Genomic DNA, 24,576 nt, shown 5'->3' with positions numbered 1-24,576 from the left:
TTTCACTGATTTAAGACTATGATTAGTATCCAATAAAATCAAAATAATTTTTTTTTAAATAAGAATATTGACTAATATGAAAACCATACTATTGAATGTGGCCATCAGTGATTTAAATCTTTGGGTATGTAGATACCTAATCATAATCATTTTCTTAAGAAAGAACATAGAAGTCCATCGTAGTAGATAATCTAGTATAATAATTAAAATATTAAAACTACGTATTGAATTTTATATTAAAATGTTAATAAAAATATATAATATATAGGTAAAATATTTTTGTTTACTCAAATGTTCCAACAAAATTATAATAATTGTTTCATGAAATACCTTTGAATTTTATGGTTTAAAAATCATTTTAAAAGTGATTAAAAAAAAATGTAGTGTAGAATGCACGAAAAAGATTTACAATTTATTTATAATATTATCGGTTTAAAGGAAAAAATGAAGTTAATTTGAATTAACAAATGTTAATCTCGTTTAACTGGAAATAATAATAGAAATAAATCATTTATATAAAGGTAATATGCAATTATTTAAATGACTACGAGTATCACCCTCGCAAACAAACAAGCATTTATAAGATATGAGTACATAAATGTAAAGAAAATCAATTCTTTTTTACCTTTTCTACAAAAACATGTCCAGATAAAAACGATTTATGGAAAATCATTTTATTTAATCAGACCTTTCTCAAATACTTATTTGTTTCTCTGCTTGAAAATTTCTAGAAAAATACTAACGAAATCAAACCTAATAGTATTGATATATAATGTAATATTTATAAATAATGTATGGTATATGCTATATATATATATTTATTTGACTGGTGTGTTTACATTTAAATACTTTTACTCAAATACTTTACAAAATTGGTTCATTAGGATTATTAATCAATAGTAAGTATATCACATTACATTTGGAATATTATTGGTAAAAATAATCAATATAATATCGATTAGAAAACGATTTCCTATTACTGGCTAATTATGTAATTCCAACTATTATGTTTACTCAAAATAAAAAATACAGGTTATCAGGCAAACGTGAACCTTTTTTTTTTTATCTAAAAGCGTTTACTCAGCAATTCATTAGGCCGGTCTTGTGTTTTCTTTCCCACGGAAAATATTCAGCAGTTTATCGGTTACTTCAATTTCTTATAGTTTGTGTTAGTACCGCATACGTGTAAGTTCACTATACATCATTCTGTCAGAATTTTTTCACTGCTATGCCCGGATAATTTGCCTGCTTAACGCGTCCGACGTTTTTACAACAAAAAAAAAACCTTATTGTCCATCCCCTGTGTTAACGCACACGCACACTTCTAATACATCCGTAAACGATTGTCGTGATGCTCTTATCATCCACAGCTCATAAAGACTCATTCGTCACTTGCCGCCATTACAGCAAATTACTTTTAATCCGTTTATATTTATACTCCTATACATGTATTCTCTATGTGCAGGTACTGTATTGAATATTATGTATAGATAGCACTATAACCTGTTTGTTGTCAATTTATGTAAAAGCTACTTGTATATGCACAGGTTATAACGAAGAAATCGGGTTGAAAACCATTTATAAATATCTTATTAATAACTAATTAAGAGCCGAAGAGCTTTGAAATGGTTCGGGTAACAGGTTTTCGTTTAAATATTAAACTAAAATACTACAACGTTTTGCCAAAGACTACCGTATAGTCAACCCACGAACAGATAAAATACACAACACGAATTGGCTTTGAGGACTTTTTAGCATACGTAATAATGTTGTTACATACATATGTAAGTATTTAAAAAATAGTTTATCAAATCGTAAACTATAGGGTCGAATCGTGTATTATTAAAATTCATTTAGTTTGTACATTGTACCCGTTTGTAAAATATGAAAATGAAATATACCAAAAAATGAGCGACAAATCCAAAAACGGGCGTTGTCCGTATATGATATTATCTGTATTTATACCTACTATATTTGATATTTGATATGATACAGGGTATTTTTTTTTATCACGGGCCAGTCCACATCTCACTGAGTTTAATTAATTATTGAATTTTTTTTTTCATAGTGTTTTTATATAATGTGATCTCAATTTTCCACATATTATTATGTTTCTACCCCCCTCCCAAACTAGTTTTTTTATTAGTAGTATATAATATTGTAGTATTATTTTTATCTGCGCGCTTCTCCTCCCATCCTAACTTTTGAACTCTTATAACTTTTAAAATAATTATCTAAAACTGGTTATCAACAAGTCAAATTTTTTAGTGAAATAATTAATTTAAAAAGTTTAAAAAATATATACGTTACCATTTAAGTTTCAAAAAAACTAGTTTGGAAGGGGGGTAGAAACATAATTATTTGTGGAAAATTGAGATTACATTATATAAAAACACTATAAAAAATAATAAATTTTAACTAAACCCAGAGATATTGAGTAGCCTATGATAAAAAAAAATCACCCTGTATATTGCAATTAATAAATTGTGTATTTTTTCTTAAATAAAAAAACATACCCAACAGTTTTCACAATACATCAGGTTAAAAAAGGTACAATGGCGGTTACATGTAGCAGTTTCATGGCATGACGAACAATGAGAGCCAGACAGAGCGCACGTCCTTGAGTAATTAAATTTATCGAGTTGTATTTTTTCATTAGAGAATTTGCTCTGAACTTTACACACCCATCACAATTTTCAATAAGTGTCAATTAATAAAGCAGTACAAACTTAACTACACACAATATCGCAATATTAAACGTTTACTCGACGTTAAAATATTTTTTATAATGTAATCCGAGTGTATATGATTTTAATTTCAATTTTAAAACAGTACCGTGTATTAAAAAAAAAAGTATGGCCGACCAGCTTGATTTTTTCATAAGATATACTTACTTGTATTCAAACTTATAATGACTTACTTAATGACAGGGTGATTTTATATGATTACAATAGATATTTGACTGGGAGTACGGCGTAGTTCTCAGCTTGACTATATTTCGTTGCTTTATCGTATAGTAGTTTTTATTATTTTACAAAGTTAATTTGATTACCATTTCGCAGATTACAGTTGTTAATAGTAATCGGACCGCGATAATTAAGCTGTCTTATAGTTTTTATTGTATTTGAAATCGACCTTATATTTTCAATACTATTGTTGTATTTAATTAAACCCTTGTTACGAGCATTAAACAATTACACTGAAAACGTTTGCCGGCAGCGTTCAACCGAAAAACATCATGACCGATAATTAATTTTGCCGAAGTACGTCAAAAAAAAAAATGTTGAAAATCGAGTGGGAAAATAACATGACAATGACTTGTTCGATTAAAACGTAATAGTTATTATTTTTGTCGAATAAAGTTTTATACTCTAAGGTAGTATAATTAGACTTGTGTATAAATGTAAAAAACAAAATTACATAGTTTATTTTATGATCTGATGATTAATGGCGAAAAAATATAATACATTACTGCGGAGGAAAGATTATTATTTTTGAATTTTCTTAAACTTTTTCGACAATGGTCATTTGCTCTTAGCCAATTTAGTGCCGAGGGATAGTAATGCCTTCCACGTCTGCTTTTGTCTATAGTATTTCTTATTCACTATATGAATATTATTTATAGTCTTTCATAAAATCAAACTATGTAAATCGATATCTACATCAAGACGAGAACCAAAAAAATCCAATCGGCCATTTTTGTCGTCAGTTGTTTTGATAAGGCTCAATCAAACTGCCAAACAAAAAATTGAAAAAGTGTAGTATCTTGTTTGTATGTATTATATTTTCACTATATCCAATATGGGCGACGCCGAAGTAATCCCTTTACAGGTTTGCCTACGATTCTGAAGCAAAAATAAGGTTAGATTAGGTATCGCTTCCGATCTTATAACGTTACACTTTTTACTAGTTTACTCACTCCAAAATAACCTGCTTCGGAAAAAAAACTAAAAATTATTAAATCTACTGATAACGATTTGACTTAAGATAAATAAGAACAAGTGTAATTAATGCAAATACTACTAAAGCACTAAGCATTAATTATCTGAGATTGATCGGTAATTAAAATAATGATTATTAATCGACTCCCCATAATCTAGGTGTTTTAAACGCACAAGTCCAGGACCTAAGTTATTTATGAGAGCAACAACCAAACTGAATGTTTTGTAGTTATTAATTTTTAATAAAATACGCGAAAACCTATAGAAAGTCCAATATTATGTTTACATTAATCATATAATCCAAACGTATTATCTACCTAAGTTTGTAACTAACAATATTTCTAATTCCGGTGTATTCCAGTATGTGTATTGTTACCTTTAAGATTACATGTTGTTTTAATTCTTAATATTTTTTATAGTTTAACGAAGAGAAATGCATCGTATGTGTATTCCTATTGTAATATTTGACAATTAGTGTTACGATAGCACAGAACGCAGATGCGAAAGATAAATGCTAAGCTTAAAGGGGGTTGAAAAAATACCGTAGTTTTACCAAAAATGCATTATGTATTTTTTTTTACCACGTCACCGTTCCATGAGTCATAACGAATCGTTTATTATATATTGCAGGTACAACGTATCGTTCATGATCATTACCTATTTCGTGCCAATCGGCCTAATGGGCTTCACGTACGCCATGATCGGCAACGAGCTCTGGGGTAGTCAAAGCATCGGCGAGTGCACACAGAGACAGTTAGAACACATCAAATCCAAACGACGGGTGAGTAAATATAAGATATTGGTAAGTATATATCACAAATACTATGCAATTGTTCTTTATGAAAGAATAAATGTAATTATTTATCGACAAGTGCGCTCGTCTTAAAAGGGTTAACGACTCCCACTGTTTAACTAAGAACGGTTTTGTAAAACCCCATAATTTTTGCTTCTTTTACAAATTTAAATTAAATCAAAGCGCATAGCTGTAAATTCGAGATACGTTTTTTCGCTAACGACATAGATTTACTGTCAACACCATAAACAGTATGACGTGAGAAAGAGATATTTTGAAGTTTAATCACGTAAGCTGTCAAATAAAATCAGTTTTTTATTATAAGCATAACACGTAAATACACACTTATAACACAAATATAAATAAAAATATATATTTTCTTGTTTATTCGCCAAAGACAAGGAGACCATTCATTTTTGACGCCTCGTTCGTTGTGATTTTAAGCGTTATACACAAAATTTGCAACATTAGAAAATGAATGCGTCAAAGACATATTGGTCTGGAATCAATATATTATACATATGTCTACTTTATATATATATATATATATATATACTTGCATATAGTGATAGACGCCGATTTCCATTTTCTAATCCCGGTTAGGCAAATCTATTTTTTTTAAAGCAAAAATATTACTTGGATCCCAGTTCAGTCGTTCGCCTTTTTTGCATTTCTTTAAGTAATAGTATTTTTTAAATATAGTATTAATATTTTAAGCTTAAAAACTTTTTGTTAAATTTATATAAAAAAAAATAACTCATTGTATAGAGAGCTAACAATATTTTACTTTAATCATTATACATTTGTAAGCTTATAGTTGACATGCAAGCTATAAAAAAAAAAATTGTATTACTTTTTACAAACTTAATGTGTGACTACAAACATGTGTATGGTTTTTAGTATGACCAATAACGGAAAACCATAGTATCAAATTTAATGACATTATTAAAAAATTCACATTTTTTTATACAGGGTGTTCCGGTACCGAACCATACGAATAAATGGGTAGACATCAGTGAGGTGTACAAATAAGACCCTCGCGTTGTCCGTTTTTTATTATCTCAAAAATTAAGGACTTAACCTCCTAAGCCTGAAAATAATAAATTAAAAAATAATTTAAAGTGTACTTTCGTAACCTATGCAAAATTCTCACTTTATAAGAGGGGCCACTTCATTTTTTAAGTTCGGAGCCGAAAGGGTCTGAGAATTATGTGACCCCTCTTTTAAAGTGAGGATTTCGCATATAATATGGAAATGAAAAAAACCAAAAAAAAGCAACACTGTAATTCATACTTTATCATCATAATTTGTTACTAGTAAATTTTTCACAAGATTTGTTTGATCAGTAATATATACATAAATCTATTTAGGTACACTTTTTTATATTATATAAATTATAAATTTGAATATCAATAAAGATGTATCCATAAAGTAATTGGAATAACATAAGAATAATTGAGTTTCAGTTGTTATTAGTATTTTTCATTCACCGGCGCATCATATCGGCAATTTAAGGGCATCGGTGACGGTGAGGTTTTAACGATTGGTGTATCTGAAATTGACATACTTTAATAACCTTTTTTTCTACTAAAGTTATTTTCATTGATAGACGGGAAAAATACTCATCGAAAGAATAGCCACTAAAAAATATCCCAAATTTAATATCTCCGGAAAAACGTATAAACTACTTATAAATCAATTTTCATTTTAATATAATAGCAACTATTGTAGAATAATAGTATAATATATATATAGTCATGTTAAATTTACCTAATAAAATACTAATTGTAATATTAAAAATAGAAAAGTTAAATTATAAGATATAATTTCTAATTACATTACCTACACATATTATAAAATTATAGAAGTTCTGTATTTTTTTATTATTCTGTTGTTAAAACATTAAATTAAATTTAGATAAATGAATTTAATAATTTATTTTTATTTTTTATGGTAAGTCTAATTGTCTTTGTAAGAATTTAGTTTCGTCGACCGCAATTTTTGAACGTATTTCTTCAATAAACTGTCAAATGCTTGAATAGGTTTAACTGAGAAGTTTAGAAACCTATTACTACGCCCTTCTGTTTGTTTGTTGATTTGTTCACCATCACTTATGTAGTTAAAGTAATATTTCCTTGGTCATTTTTTCAATCGGGTATTATTTTTCCTTGATCTATTGCCCTTAGTAGTTTATGTGTATCGTTATTGCACTTATAACTACTATATTATATACTAATATTTTTCTCCGTTAGTCTTGACTTGGTTGAACGCGCCCAGGTTGGTAAAGTAGGTATTCTTTTGAGAAATGTACATATTACCATACTAAGTATACGACATAGAAAAAATTAAAACACCTGATTAGTAGTAATATATTATTTTACTATTATGATAGAGAAAATATACTAATCGCGTCTCTCAACAGTGGCTGCTGTTTCCCTTTGCGTTCCACACAACACCTATATTAATACAAGTCTCATATAAGTCCTAAAAAATTGATGTCACAAAAAACGTCAAAAAAAAGATTAATAATAATAATACATTAATATTGTAATGATAAAATATTTTCAACGTGAGTTTCACCTAACCGAAACACCGATGATTAATGGAATAAATTAAATAGTCTTTGTTTTCGTTGGGACGAAAATATAAAAAAATATGACAATAAAAAAGTGAAACTTTAAAAAACAAAACATATTATCATTTTCCGACCGTGTTGATAATGATGTATTGTAATGTGCATTTACCATATTTGTCATTATTATTGTTTTAGATTTATAATAAAATAATAGCTACAGTTATCCATTACGATTTTTTAAAGTATATGTGCTCTTACTGTATAGCTTTGAGTATGCTCGACCGATTTAAGCGTAAATTATGTTTTATTACAAAAAAATCTTGGACTTATTTTTGTATGCATCATTGCTACCACATTTGTAATGCGATGGTGAGTTTAATGGTTTTCCGATAAAATATAACAGGTTATGTCCTGTACCTAATTAAGGAATTGAAATCATACAAAGTCTTAAACATTTTAAATGAGACTACTGTAACTGCACGCATTTCACTAATAAATAACTCTATATATGTCATAAGTACAGGTTCTTAATATGGCCTTGATAATTTATTGCGGTGACTAAAAAGCTATATTGAAGAGGTTTTTCTTGATTTTCTATTGAGATTTCATGACGTAATCTTTTTAAGAATATATTAATATCTGTCTGACATAAGAAATATACGATATCGCTACCATAATTATAATTATAGTGACTTTATGAAGTCCACCAATCATCATGTGTATCTATATAATTTATGTATAACTATGTTATTCTAATTTCTAGTTATTATTAATTATAAAACATTAGTTTGTTAGTTATTGCAACTTCGCAAACATAAGCAAACTACTCTAGAGTGGAGGATTTGATCCAACAAGTCGCTATTTTTATTATATTTCTTTACATTCTTCTCTTAAATTCTCTACGAACGACTACTATTATTTTTTATTAGGATCAAGTTTAAAAGTTTGAGAAAATAAGTAAGATATTATAGTCTTGCCAGGTCTAAAGGAGAAAATGTAAGTGTATAATACAAAATAGCCCGTCATAGTAACGATAGCGGGAATAGGTAGTTGAACGAATAGATAATAATGCTTTACCTAAATTATTATAAGCTGTCCTTTTGGTTGAAATATATTAATACATTTTAAAAACTACTGCTCTATAGGGGCTTATTGTTGGTTTCACTTAAGTATATTACAATGTTGCCAGAACATCTTCAAAAACACCTAGGTTCGTACAATGATTTTGAATAATATCTGGTCGAGTGTAGCACGATAAATCTAGAGGCCCGTTGTGGCTATGGTCTGTGGAAAACAAATTAATCGTTTGTGGGGCTATTGACTGCCAGGGTATTTGTACAGTCAAGAAAAGAAGGATATAGACCGCGGCTTATTTTTTTGTATAAATAATAACTCCTACCTAATCGACCTAATATTTTAGAAATGTAAAATATAAACATTTCTGAGTTTACAATATTATAAAAAAATTAAAAACTAGAAATATTTTTTTTTTTTTAAGTTAAATTTTAAACTTATGATTACATTACCATCTGTAGTATTTAATGGTAATTGGTAATACATACTACTTTTTAGTTTTTATAAAAAATTAAACAAAACATTTGACAAATGCGTTTCATATTTGAGTTAACTTTAAAATAAGCTTTGCGTCTAATAAGTTAAGAGTTATTCGTGGTCACATCAAAATATCATTTATATGGGCGCGATGAAACTAGAAATAAATAAAGAAAAATTTGAATTATGAAATCTCGTGTCAGTCAATGGTATCATTTAAAAGTATTCACTCCATGAACGTTTATTTAAACTTAATTCTGAAAAGGAGACCACAAAGTTTCTCAGGTATAATTTATTACTTTTTAATTACTTAGAGAAACAATGGTGCACTCCGAAAATAACTCAAAAATGTTTAAAACAAAGTAGTATAAATTATTATGGTGTTTGTGTTATTTTTTTCAAAATAGTTCAGAACATACATATTAAGTCGATGACATATAGTACATAAATTGATGGCTTAAGATTTTTATTTTATAGGAAACATTTTTACAAAGTAACATATATTTATTACATGTCTGTGACTTCTAACCTCAAAAATATGAATCTCTGGCTTTCAATATTATTACAAAATGTGCATTGGATATCACTTGCTGTAGATTATTATAGAACTTTCAATTTCCTATACTTATATTCCACTTGTAAAGAGTGTCCCAATAAGAACGTCAGATTAAATTTAATTAATTAACAATTAGTTATATACTAATAATAATAATAATAATTATAATTAATTAATTTAATCCAGCGTTCTTATTGGGATACCCTATGGCCTATACAATATGCCGTCAAAATATATTATATAAAATATAAACAGTCGATATCGACAAAGTTTTCCTCCCTCACAAGTCATAAATACATTGCTTTCTTTTCAATGCATTTATAATAATTAAACATAAATTATCAATATAGTAAAACACTAAACATAATGATGGATTCTTGTTTTAAAAAAATTTTGATGAGAAACAAATATCAGTTTAAAATTCAGCATCACACTGATTTTTAATTTTACAGCTGATAAAATATACTGTATAAACGGTTAAACTAAGTAAGCTTACTTGTAATACTTATAAAAAAAACTAAGGTGAAATGTTTTAAGCATTTACTACGATTATGAATGGAAACTTTATACATAGTATTTACTACATTTATATTTATTATCTATTATTATTACTTTTAAACTAATACCTGACTACCTAAATTTGTGTTTTAAAAAATTTTAAACTTGAATAATGAAGTAAAAATATGAGTAAATATTAATGGAATCACTATCGGTCATATATTATAAATTTAATGAAAAATAAGTTAAATATTCATTTCTTTATTTAAAACATTGCCATAACTTTAATTTTTAAATACTGACTTCGTGCTTTAAAGTAGGAAAGACAAAATACTTCATACATGTTCAGGTCTATCTCCATTGATTTTGGTTCTTATTTTTACCATATTATTTGTAAATAGAAAACTTTATTTATTTAAAATTGTATTTTTCATAAAAATAAATAGTTTTATTTATTCTAATATATAGCTTTGTCTATATTTTAGAAATCGCTTAATATTTAATATTAAGCAATTTATTAGTAAGTACATAACTTTAAAATAGATTCATAAATTAAAACATATACTCTTCTTATGAGTTCAATGAACTATTAAATTGAAAATTAAATAATTCTAAGTCTAACTTTTAAACTGAACAATATATGCGTACATAATCGATTGATATGATTTTATTGGCTATGTTTGTTTTACAATTTTGTATTAATATCAATTTAGTCAAAAGCCTAAAAGTTTTGTAATACCTTTTTTTAAAGTACTTTCTATGTTTTTTATCCTCGAATAATTAAGGTATAACGTATCATGACTGAGTGCCCAAAAACTATATTCAGCACGTAAATTCACAGTTCGACTGGTAGTTGTTACTAGTTTGTTTTCTGGAGCATTTCAGTCATAATTACCTAAGCCCCTAAGCATTCCAGGTACAAACAAATTCACAAGAGAAAAGTATCTAAATTAAAATGTAAAAGTTAAAACTTCGTTAAAAACATCATTAAAAACACAATTACCGGTAAAGGAAAAACATTATACCAGGGTAGCTGATGGGTCAAACTAAAAATACTCGAGGGTGAGCAGAATTGTTTTTAAAATTCGTTTCATGTTAATAGTGTTAAATGCTTTAAATTATTGTCCTTTTAAAAAAAATATTTAGAATATTAAAAGTTATAAATTTAAATAATGGGATTAAGATGTCGTTTGGATTTTTTAATGGTAATTAAAACTACTTTTATAACAGCTTTTTACAAATCAATGTTGTGATTGTTGGGTACAGAAATACATTTTTCTCCTCAAATGTGTACAATATAATTATTGACAGTGCACAGTTCTGATTAAAATCTATCAAAAGTCAAATTTTAATCATTTTTATATTTAGGTAATAAACGTATTAACAGTTGAAATTTTTACTAAATGTTTAGTTTTTACATTTTTTTACTTAAAACAATATTTTTTTCTAAACATTATTTGTACATGGACAGTTTTTTCTGTCATTTTTACCAGAATACAATTACTTGAAATTTCTTTGATCGCCATTAGTTTTCAGTTACTTAATAACCAAAATAATTTTTGTTTACCCATTTGATAACACGGCGTTTGAAGTGTTAGTTGTAGTTTTAATTTTAAAAACTAATTACGATAAAAAAATAATATTTGGACGAAATATATGTTAGAAAACGTTTACACTCTTTAGTATTTATTATGATATTTATATTAGAAAGTCCTTACGTGGATTTTTCCCTTTTTATAACTAGAGACAAGTCTTCAATGAATCTATTACACCTAATTCCTTAGCAAGAACACCTAAAGAAAACGAGTATACAAGGTGCTTGAACTTCTATTATAAATTGATTTATGGAAACCGATTTTTTTAGTTGTCTGTCACACAAGTGAAACATTTTTTTTTTCAGTTATAAAGATAAAATTGCTTGAACGTATTTTTTGTTGGCAAAAACTGTTTTTCTTTGCTTGAAAATATAAATAATAAGCGTTTCAGTCACCCGATCATCGTTATATTATAATATGCTGTACTCGACTTTTTCCACCGGGTGTAATCATATTCGTTGGAACGGTCTTTGTGCGACAAGCATGTTACGGTTGCGGTGCATTCACCGCTATAATTTATATAAATAATCATTAGGTATTCATATCTATGTATACCATCACATAAAATACTACATACGTATACATATAAATGTGTATTATTATTTCTTGAGGCTCGAACGCACGTCATTGGGTTTGGGTGAAACTTCCTAACCCGTATCACAATATTAATGTCGTTTAGGAAAGTTTAGATAGATTTGTCGGTCAAATCTGCGCCTGACAAGCCAAAAAACAATACTTACTCTTGACTGGAGTTTCGTCTCCCAATAATATTATTTTGCATTATATGATTTCGATAATTTCACAATTCGAACAGTTGTACCGTTTCACGTTGATTGCCAATAAAATAACGTGTAGCGTAGTACGTTACGTTTGTTCGTAACGAGTATAGGATTTAATCATATATTGTGTTCTTATAACACAATACATTTAAGTTTAAACTACTTTTATTATTTCCATTTCACGTTTCTAACGCCAGTGGAGTGTCATAATCCTTCACCGTATGTACAGCTCGAATATTTTGTCGAACTTTATTAATTTACCAAAGCGAAGTAAGTGTGTTATTATGTGTATTGTATAATACATGGCACCGTGTGACATGCCAATAATTTACACTCGAAATCTGATGGCCTATTATTTTACGCGTGATAATGTCAAACTTTAGGCACGTTCTCGGCGCCAGGCGAGAAAATTAATGAGCAGGAATTTTCAACTGTAGTTCTGAATCAATTAGGCACCGGGCCGTACATACAGATAAGAGGTTTAATTTTCATCCTTGACCTCGATTCGGTGTCCCGGAGACGTTTTTTCGTTAATAAAAAACAAAGTGATAATGCACGTTCTTTCGAGTGTTTTCTATAAAATCATAAACTTATATAACGAGTTTATGAGAAAAGTTTAAAAGAAAACTAAGAATACAAAAATGTTAGTTTTTTTTTATAACGATATAATATTTTTTTCCTCTGCAGCAATTCAATTGAACAATTCAAATTATAGTGACTGTTTTTAACAATTGTGGGAATATTAGACTTTCATCGTTAGAGATGCACATGTTTTATACCGCAGCCAAGGAAAATATTTTACAATATTACGAAAAATTAATTAAAACATAATGAAAAAAATATATCTATATATTTGTTGTGCGTTAAGTAAATTAATAATTACTCAGTCACTTATACAGTAATTGGTTTCAAAATTTAAGCCCAGAGGTCTTTTACCTCTCATTTCGGCCACCAGTGCTTGTTTAATAATTCGGCCATCTGCCCTCCATACATGTCCTAACTATTCAAGTATTTTGCTTCTCGTATATGAAAGAATAATAATTTGGTCTTCCGTACAGCCCTTGTAATTCGTTATTATGTCTTCTTTCAAATTGTTCTGTTTCTCTGTTATATAGAGGGCCATACATTTTTACATTTTTCTCTCAAAGGTAATTAGGCTCTGGTGGTTTCCCTTGATGGTTGACCATGTCTCACACCCATATGTTAGGATCGGTCTAAGGTCTAACTGGTGTATAGGATTTTCTTTGTTCATAAGATAGATTTTTTGATTTAAGTAAGTTTAATGAACTAAAATAGCACTTGTTAATCTATTTTTTATTTCATAATGCATAATATTTGCACTGTTCATGTTTACTCCGAAGTACGTGAATTGATTAACTTTTTCGCCCATATAATCTAACGTGAAGTTAACTACCATAATTTTAAACGATGAGATATTTTTTTAAAACAAATAATATAAAATTCGACAAACAAGACGTTGATTTTAAAATTTATTGGAATGACAAATAGAGGTAGGTATTAAAAACAGATTTCATGATATTTATAGTGGGTACACATTTTTGTTTGCGTTTAATATTCACAAGAGTTACACCCATTATTCTATCCCTGTTCTAGAAATTTAATTTTTTCATGACACGATTTATTAGGTGATTTGTATGTATCTGTACAATTAATCATGGAATTTAAGCTATTGTACTTTATTACTAAATAATACCATTTGTGTTGTATTGTTGACTATAGTAATTTTACTCAAGCTCCCTTTTTTCCTCGACACAATTTATTCATAACTTATCTTATTTATTGCTAAAGAATTTTAATAATTTAATATGTAATAAATATTAATTTGTATTGCTTTACCTGAAACTTAACCCATAATCGATATTTATACACTCACATTATTATTAACTGGAGTTTATTATTAAAATAATATGTTATATTTAACATATTTCTTTAAAAAAATGTTATCAATTTTATAGCGGTTTTATCAAAAATCCGGGTAAAATTCCGGACAAATTTCATATTTAGTTTTTTAGTTAAAAATAAATGTTCTAAAGTAAAACGTGTTTCTCTAAATCGGATGATCACAGTTAAAAAAAAAAAAATAAAATATTTTTCAGTAGTAGCGTAAACGCGTATTTCGGTAGCAATGCTACCATCATCAGCGCTCACTGAACATTTAATTTGTCGGTTTTAATCATATTTGCCCGTTTAGTATAAAAATCAACCCTCCACCCCCTTGTCCCTACTTAGATACATTCAATTAATTTTATTATTATGTTTTGGTTCAGGTGGTCAAAATGATGATTGTCGTTGTGACAATTTTCGCTATTTGCTGGTTGCCGTACCATATATACTTTATCGTCACATCTCACATGCCGGAACTGATCACTGAACCATACATACAGGACGTGTTTTTGGCGTTTTACTGGCTCGCAATGTCCAATTCCATGCACAACCCGATTGTCTACTGTTGGATGAACTCCAGGTAAATTTTTGTTTCATCTACCTATTAAATCGTTTAAACAAAAGACACTAAAAAACGTCTGATGAGTTGTTATGCTTCGTGCTCTAATGTAAATAATCGACAAAACTGTGTGTAAAAATAAACAATTGCCGAGATACTTAATATAACTGTATTATTGTCAAAACTTTGCCAATCCCTATCAAACGGTCGAGCTACTATAATATTATTGTTAATTGGAGCGAAATAAGCATAAGACCGGCTTTCCCGACACTATCGCTTTGTAGAGATTGTAACTATATATCTGTAACACCGAAGACTGAGTAATAAACCCTTTGCTTTGATGCCAAATGAAAGGTCAGATTAGCTTTTGAATGATATTATAACGTAATTTAATTCCCAGTCCACAAAACCTAATTATGAACAATTCATTTTTTTATGTCTATAGAATTTGTTCAAAATATTATACACAATATTTGTTGCACATGTCAAATTGACCAACACAATCTATAGCTAAGGACATTTAGATGTTTCAAAAAACTCCATTTAAATTGACCATGTGATTATTTCAAGTAAAATTCATAAATCGCTACTGTGCGTTTCTCATAGAATACAATATTAATTAGCTGTATAAAGCAAAATACTAGTTGATTGAGGATGCTAAGCAATAGATTTTGCTTTATAATGACATTACACTCAACAATAATGTACACACTTAGCGATAATATAATAATAAAATTTCATTTAGTGGTGCAGACAATTCTAGTTTCTGTTCTCTAAGTTTTACATCGACAAGATAAAGCTCGTTCGAATGATTTATAAATTTAAACTTGCTCGGGTCCTACCTCACGTAGAAAGAAATTATATTAGTACTTACAAACTGCTTTCGACTTGATTTGGACTATTGAAGTTCATCAATTCCAAGCTGTTTGCTTTCTAAAATACCTTCAGATCTGTAAGAGGGAGAAGAGAAAATGTGTTTTACACATATTTCAGCTTCGATATATTATACTAAATTTGTCACACATCCCTAATAAGTTTTATGATTAAATGACTCTGCACTTCGAGTAGTATAATATATATTTCCAAATTTGTATTGTGTAAAGAACAAGTAACAGATTGATTATTTCCGACGAATAAAAAGGAATACGATTTAAATAATATATCACTTTAAAAGCAGAATGAAGCTTAAAAGTCAAATACTTTGACGGTAAAAAGGGAAATAAATGAGATTTGGGTAGGGTCCACGATCAATGTCGCACTAAAAGATAGCATTGGACGAATAAGATTACAGTATGAATAATGTATCCAAAAAAGAACCCAATTAAAAATGTCGGATAAAGTCACGAATATACAAGTAAGTTTGAAACTGAGGTATAAAAAATGCTTTTCGCAAGCTAATGATCCAATTACTATATATGGGTTCGTTTTACAATTTTTTACTTATGGATAACATTTTATTCACTTCCGTTTTTTCCAACAAAATGGGAAATCCGTTTATGGGTGTCGAAACTTTGTAATTTTATTTACGTTTGTTAATACTGACAATCACATTAAAATAAATTAAGGCCTATATTATGTACATAAGAGAACCTGAAGTTGTTTGTGCTCTGATATTTTTTATTATATTATTCATTTATAACAATATGTAATCTAGTATTTATAATTGTACTTTATTATACTAAGTTATCTGAATTGTTTACCGTACTATATTATAAGGCCATACTCACTTTAAAATCAATTATTTTGATGATTTCGTTTTTATTTTTAAATTTCTCTTTTTACGATTTTATTCAGCTTTATACAGCTTTTATTTTTTTAAATAGACTAAGAAATTTAGTATTGTACAATATTGAAAATGATATTCTATGGCAGTAAGGAAAACAATTTTACTTTGGTAGTGTATCGTTCGAGTCAAAAGTTGTTAGGGTCAGTTGACGATAAGTTTGTTCTGGGTGTACAATAGACTTGTACAGCGGACCTGTTTCCAGGATAAGAAGGAATAATCTACGGCGGCTACAACAGTCTACAAGTTTTAGCTGAGTTCTGACGTTAATTTTGTCGTGTACCAGTGTTTTAATATATTATTTATAGTACAAACATACGCTTAAAAATTTAAAACTTTAAATTCGCCATAGTAAATAAATAGCCTATTCGTATGCATATTAATAGCAATGACTTTCTCGAATCGGCTAGGCGGGGTACAGGGTCCTTTGGTGTGATTTATTATATTATCTACAGCGTAGAACCGTTTTTTAGTCGGCGAGATGCGATGTTCATAATTAAACAACTAATGAATAATATATTATATTATCATAAAGCCTAAAATTAACTACGTGTGGTTGTTTCTGGTTGAATGTGCGGTTTGTTTTTCTTTTAGCAGCCGTTTATTGTGATTAACGAGGACAAAGTTTGTGCGACACGGACAAGCGGTAGGTACGTTGCAGCGACAATAACACTATTACGGTTAGATTGATGAAGACAGTTAAGTCGTCGACGTTATACATGATACATCGGACTGAAAAACATCACGGTAACCACCTGTTTTGGTCACCTTTTATCAACGTGCGCATTTAGCAGAAAACTATAGTAGCTTAACCAGCTAAAATAGATGGTTCATAATGGATATTATTATCCAATAAACTGTAATAATAACAATAATCGAAATTTACAATCGATAAGTGATAACGCTATCGTTTGTTGAACCGTTTGTACTATTCATTTGTAAATGAAGACTTCAAATAAAGAACACCAACTTGCATTATTTGAGAGGCCGTCACTTTAAAATTGAATATTTATTAAATAGGTTTCTTTTAGGGTTAATGATTAAATTCACGCCATGTTACGCTTAATTGAGAATAGAGAGTTGCGTGCATCATTATGAGGTATGGGTTTTTTAAGTTAGTCCACTTTTAAATACTAACTTACATTCTTGTTATTACTATTTTTACTGATCAACTTTTAGGCTTGTAGTACTGTCAGGACATTTGTCTAGGAACTTTTATTCAATTATTTTTACTTTATTTTGAAGTAAGACGGTTCCAGATGATTTGTCAGAGTCGCTACGATTTCTTATTTAAATGTTGTTGTTTCTATAAGATGACTATGTTATTATTCTGTCTTATTAATAATCGGTAATAGGCGTTGCTCTTTGCTACTCATTTTATTAAAAAGTAACAAAATAATCGTTTTATCTTTAATATAACATGTTATAAACGTCGTTGTCGAAAGAATTTATGACACTAATAATAAAAGCGACAGTTTTTAATAAAAAATCGAAGGGTAAACTCCATAAATAAATAATACGCAATCAAGCGATTAAGCACGGTGCTTGCAGTCTAAACAAATTAAACAGAGCGTACCAGTACACAAAAATGTCGGTCATTGGTAATGTGACATTGTGAAGGTGTTGAAAATTCACTTTTAATAATAAAATACTAATAGTACAATCTCCTTGATCGAAAGTCTGCTTCTTTATTTAACCGACCTAAAATCTTTATAAAAACAATTCACATTGGATATATCCGTGGTACTTGGGTAAAGTATATTTACAAAATATGTGGTGGGTTTTTATTTCTAATAACTCCGGCCTAGTCTAGACTCTAGTTCATAAGACTTTAAGCGCTCAGAACGTCTGGTGTCTTTCCAATTGTCCAATAATACTTATATATAGGTACTGGATTAACGTGGAATCCCACAGCCTTGCTTCGTGTAAGTACAAACTTTGTAATTCATCTACTACTATGAGTAGCTTTAGAGTCTTTATAACTGGGAGCCATTTATTATTTATTAATTTATTGTTTTAATATTACCAAATGTCACTAATTAGTCCTTTTAAATGGTATACACCATATTTTTTAATTGATACAACCTATTGCACTGGTTTGAAATTTTCAGTTTACTGCTTAACTAAGAGAGTCTGTAACTTTTGGCCTACCTCGTTTGTCTCTATTTACTTACATTTACTAAATATAAATAATAACTTTGTTTTGTCTGTAATAATAAGTTTCTCAGGCTGATTATTCGTGGTAAATGGGATGGAAACCCGTAAAATGGTCAACTATTTGGAAATGAAACAAACTATATAGTGTCCACCGAAGTCACGCAGAAAAACATTCTTTGTTTGACAGAACTAGCAAGCCCAACTGATTTAATGATGCTCGTTTTTGTCATGTGAAATGATTTTATTATTCTCGTTCGTAAATCTAGGGTAAACGTTTGCAGGTGGTTGTTATGCATTCGAAAGAACTGAAGCAATTTTTACATCTTTACCCCTGGCTGCCTCGAAAAACAAGGGTTTATTACAAATAATCACAAAATTATTTTAATGCATCTGTCTATTTTTTTTTTTATCTACGTACAGAAAATTTGTCATTTTTCTATTATATTAATTTATATTTATTGTACAAATAACCGTCTAAAGCAAAAATATTATGTAAACGTCACAATATACAAATAGTGTTTTAATCTCTAATGCATATTGATCATAAATTCAAATCTTTACGATGTAATAAGTAACGAACCGATTGATAAAAACTAAAAATTCAAACGTCAATAATAAAATTAAATTTTTTACTACACATATATCGAATTCAAAATAGGTGTTCTCATTTGAAAATGTGAAGTACGTGATATTTTAACGTAGAATGGATAAAGTTAAAAATGTCCACAATATTAAAAAATATAGTAAAACTTATACAAAAAAAAAAATAGGAAAACAAATTTTCAAAATATTCATACATTTGGAGAAAATAAGTGTCTTACGCTATTTGGATCACCCTGTATATATTTAACATTATACATGACACTGTAGATTACTCTAACATATATTTTAATTTAGGTAAGATTCCCAATTAGGTACAAAATTGTACGTGTATTGTTGTATTTACTTTTAGAGAAACAAATTGAACAACGCTAACTGTAACGAGATTTATAATTTAATAGGGTATTCTAGAAAATTTAATATCTCCAGAAACTCAAATTTGACAGGAAAGAAAAAAAACTAACATAATATAAAAATAATTTAAATCGGCCGAATTAATGCCAAACAAATTATGAAATAAATTGAATTTTTAAATATAATTCTAGTTGTTGGTATTGGGTAGGTTAGATTACCAATTAACTCAGTTTCTATTTTGTATCATATTATTTTATCATATGGCAGAAATTGGCTGTTGACACGAAAAACTGTACTTAAAATGTTTGTAAATTTATGATAATAGATTTAAATAATATGTAACTTAGAACTAATATAGTTGAAAGTTGAAAAATATTTTAATCTGTATAACATATACCGGGCTCTATCGGGATACTATATCATGATAAATTCCTCGAGCCATTAGCCTACAAACATCGGTGACTAAAATGTAGACAGATTTTAATAAGAATGTTATGATTCGTAGTTATACATAATACAGACATAGTCGTATACGCTCCGCTTATTTATTTGTTATTTAGCTATCCGTTTATTCCAATGGACTTTAACACTTGTACATACCTAACTCCAATGGCTAATAGACAATTTTATACAGTGTATGAAACCATGATCTACTAAATAGTTTTATTGATTCTAAGAAAATAAAAGTATGACAACTTATTTCCAAACAGAACCTCTTGCCTACAGGAAATTCTAAAGACGTACATTGAATATTGTACGTCGTACAAGTACAGCACGAAATAAAATTTCTATTTTATTTTTCCGTCTAATAACATGATTTGGTCCAATCTTTAGAATCATAAATAAAGTACCTGGGCTAGGGATGTTGCTTAAAAACTTTGGGCAATTTGTAATGTAAAAAAATACAGGTCAATGTACTTGAAACTTTTTTCGCTCTTCAACCGCCGACTTGCGAGTTTCAACAACCACTTTCCGCCGTTCAATTTTATTTAGTTTACACATACCTCTTAGACGCCTTTTTTGTAGTTTACCCTGCACAGTGTTATAGTATTTTTAGTATCAACGATTTTTTATTTGGCGTGTTTAGAAACCGAAAAATACATGACACATGGTTTATCTACGCACAATTACACTATCTTGGCACTCAAGCTTCTCTTTTGATATTAGTTACTTCTTAGTTAAAACAGTGAGTATAAAAAACCACGTATCACAATCATAACAAGTTATTACCAATTCTTAGATCCAGCAAAGATAATGCAACAATAATTTAGGATATTAGGTATCAGTAATAAATTTAGTTAACAGCTGCTGTTAGTAGCAGTATTATTTGTATTGTTATTATTATGTACCTTAATAATAAGTTAAAATATTAAAATCCTATTAAAAAATTCTTAGATTGGTAAATATAAAAAGTAATAATAATAAAACCTAACCTAACCTAACCTAACCTGAACAGTACGAATCATTTTAAAAATTAGATGCGTTAAATCAATAGTTTTAATAGTAGTTATAACGTTCTAAACGACACAGTTAGATGAATTATAATAAAGAGAAACGTTCGTCGATACATTGTTAAGATCTTTTTCGTTTTCCCGAATTCTGTTTAGTATGTTTTTCACAAAAACAATACGCTAAATTGCAAACTGCGATTACCTTTAACAAAAAAAAAAAAGTTTGACACAATACGAACGTTACATCAAACGGTTATTATACAATTAGTGTTGTTGTTAGGGACATGTAAACACAATATTTTACTTATAATAGACAACAATCTTTAATTTTAATTAAACGTTTTTAGTTGTGTGATACATGTGCTAATGCATTACAAAATGTTTAAAAAAATACTCTCTTTTTGTTATTTTTATCATCAAAATGTGCACTAATAAAATTATTTTTATCTCTTTGTTCACGTTTACCCTTCATAACCGTATTTCATAAACCTAAAAATGATTATTCTACTGCTTCTCTAAGTTTAATACAGAGTTCTAACGTGAACTTCATTTAAATAAGCCCTTATCGCGAAGGCACTGTATTTATGTTTAACGGTCGTTTCATCTCGGTTATCAACATACTGTATTCTGGTATAAGAGACTACGATCCTCAAGGTTTACAAATACCTGTAATCCAAATTGGAAAATGTACTGCAAATGTATTTATTTTTCATTCAGATAAAAAAAAAGGAAAGTTTTAATCACTTGTCTTTTTACAATTATATAGATAATATAACGATAATGAAAGAAGTACATATAAGTTAAAAATACAGTTTTAAGAACAAACATATTTTTATTTGTACACGTTCTAAATAAACATTTCCATTTTAATTTATTATTTATCACAAGGTCAATTTTACCGAGTTACACTTAAATAATTTTTTTCTTATTATTATAGATATCCTTATTGCTATTTTAACTTTTCGTGTGTATACTTGTTGTGTGTTTGCAAACGAGTGAGTGTTCTTAAAAAGTCGTTTATCATAAATTGGTCTTTTGAAAAACTCTTCAGTTACAACATCTTATTATACTCATCAGAATATACATACTATATAAACACACTTTTATTCTGTTTATATATAATAACACTATAAATCAACTTGTTTTTTGTAAAATACAAATAATTTAACAGTAAATGTTGAATTATAAAATTGTAATTATCCTGATTTTTTTAGTAGTTTCTATTCATAGTTCTTAATACGTTTGTAATACATTGAACATTTGACTGTACGTAATACGTTCCCACCAATGAAGTAATAAAAAAATACCGCTTTTCAGTTGTTGATAATAGAGAATACATTGAGTCGAAATTGACGAAAAACCCAATTCAGGTTGTTGGGAGCTTTATTCGTGTATAGTGTATAGTATGTAGTATGTTTAGACCCATTCGGATTTAACATAAAACACATTGCATAGAAGCCAATAGTGTATATATACACTAACACGATATTCATTTTCAAGTCACGTTACAATATTGGCTGACAGTTTTCGAAATTAATTGCTTGATAGGTTTTTAATCCAGACTTGAGACTACCGAACGAATTAATTCTAACAACCCATTCCTAAAGCCACACTCGAAACGAACACACAAATTAAAGAGTGGCCAGTATTTATATGCTCCAATATCTTTATAATTATAGTAAATAGGTGTGGATTATATAGACATAATACCCATTCAAGTTTTTCACATTTATGAATTTATTCGTGAAAATTTGTTTGATTTTCATATTAGATTGTTGAACATTTTTATCATATGTATTGTTTCAAAGAAAACAACTAAAGTATTGAAAACCTATAATGCTAATATATTTGATAATTCTCAAAAAAATAATAAATTGTATCGAGATATTCGTACAATATATATTGTATGCACACTACATCGGCCAGCGCCTAAATATGGCTATTAATACATAAAAAATAAAAAAAAAAAAAAAAAGTTTTAATTTGCAAAACAACCATGGATTCATTTATCAACGTATTTGTTTATAACTTCTAAAGTGAAAAAAGACAACTTTTTTTGGATCTCATCGTGGACAAAGAGCAATAGACTCTTCATTGTACGTTTCATATAAATGTTAAACACATTTTTTTTAATTAAAAAATAAAAACTGAGTGTCATGGGCAGGAATAGAATAAAAATATTTTCAATTATTTCGCAAAATACATAATAATATGTTTAATACAGTCATAAATAATGTTTTTGTAACATCTTAAAAATGTTTAAATATAATTATTATTATTAGTTTTATAATCGTAACTATTTATAACTTACTTGATGCTGTACGAAGTCATTACTAATTCCTATTTGATTAATTCTTTCCAATTTTTTCAATTACAAGCTACAATTATAATACTACCCATTCGTCGTCAAAAAATATTGGTATTTTAAAAATATAGTAACAATGCTATTAAACTGTTTATGATCAAATAAATATTTTCAAATAACTATGAGTTGATATGTTTTATAGATATAAATGAATAGATTATTACTTTTAATTCATTTTAACATATCAACAATTTATTCAATAAATTATTGTTTAAAATGTCTGTGTTCCCAGATTAAAGATTATTTATCACAGCTGTCTTATAAATTATAATATATTATGTCATTTAATTGTCAGTTTTAATTATAATTGAGTGATTCATGTGTAATTTTTATTAAATTTACGAGTTCAACTATTTTGATCAATAATGCAATCAGTATCGCATTAAGAAATTTAGTTTCTATGTTTCAATTTTACAACAGAATAATAAGTTATATCAATTAAAAATTTGAAAATGTAAATATCTTCATGGAATGTCTTTGTACAAGAGCGCAAGAACTTTACGGGTTGTAAAATTGAAATAGCATTATTCTACTACCAACCGACTACTGTATCTGTTGAATCGTATTAATTAATGATATATAAAAATCGTTCGAACGCCTTTGTCAGGTGGAAAAAACATTAAAAATCTATTTGAATTAGCAATTCTAAATTGTTTTAGGCTAAGTACAATACATGACACGAAATCCAATTTTGTCTGATCTCAAGACAACTATCACGCTCAGGTCAGACTTAAAACTGACCATACGTTAACGGTATAAGTACTTGTAACATCTAAACAAAAAACATCCATTTTTATTTTAAAATATATATATTTAATATATTAAACAAACATTTAAATATTATAGTTTTACAGTTATGTAATAATATGCAGTTTAATTTTTATAATACATTTCAGTATTTCATACTATTATAGTGTGTACGTCAATTCTATTTTATTGTGCTGAGTTTAATTAAACGGTTTACCTTAGTTTTTTGACGAGTAAACGATGAAAGATAGTCCCGAAACTGAAAACAATATGAATGCATTTAACTTACGAACTTCGACCCTGATGCAACTTATCCGTATAAATTAGAACGGACGTTATCTTGCCTTTGTATAGTTGTGAACTAAAT

General features: G+C 28.2%; 1 protein-coding gene across 3 annotated transcripts in view; it reads left to right on the top strand.

The window, feature by feature from the left end:
- The window catches only part of LOC126838729 (tachykinin-like peptides receptor 99D), a 144,637-nt gene that overhangs the window by 90,659 nt on the left and 29,402 nt on the right, over positions 1-24,576 (top strand). For all 3 annotated transcript variants that reach the window (XM_050573387.1, XM_050573389.1, XM_050573388.1), the window contains 2 exons: positions 4,572-4,722; positions 14,577-14,773. In XM_050573387.1, coding sequence (XP_050429344.1) covers positions 4,572-4,722; positions 14,577-14,773 — 348 coding nt within the window. The remainder of the gene's footprint in view (positions 1-4,571; positions 4,723-14,576; positions 14,774-24,576) is intronic.

The sequence above is a fragment of the Adelges cooleyi genome, unplaced genomic scaffold (genome assembly GCF_023614345.1).
Source record: "Adelges cooleyi isolate 19-005CV unplaced genomic scaffold, UGA_ACOO_1.1 ACOO_flye_CR_arks_rails_tigmint_CR_PRNA_30, whole genome shotgun sequence".
Taxonomy (NCBI): Eukaryota; Metazoa; Arthropoda; class Insecta; order Hemiptera; family Adelgidae; genus Adelges; species Adelges cooleyi.
The sequence above is the reverse complement of the archived record's forward strand: the minus strand, read 5'-3'. Positions and strand labels throughout refer to the sequence as shown.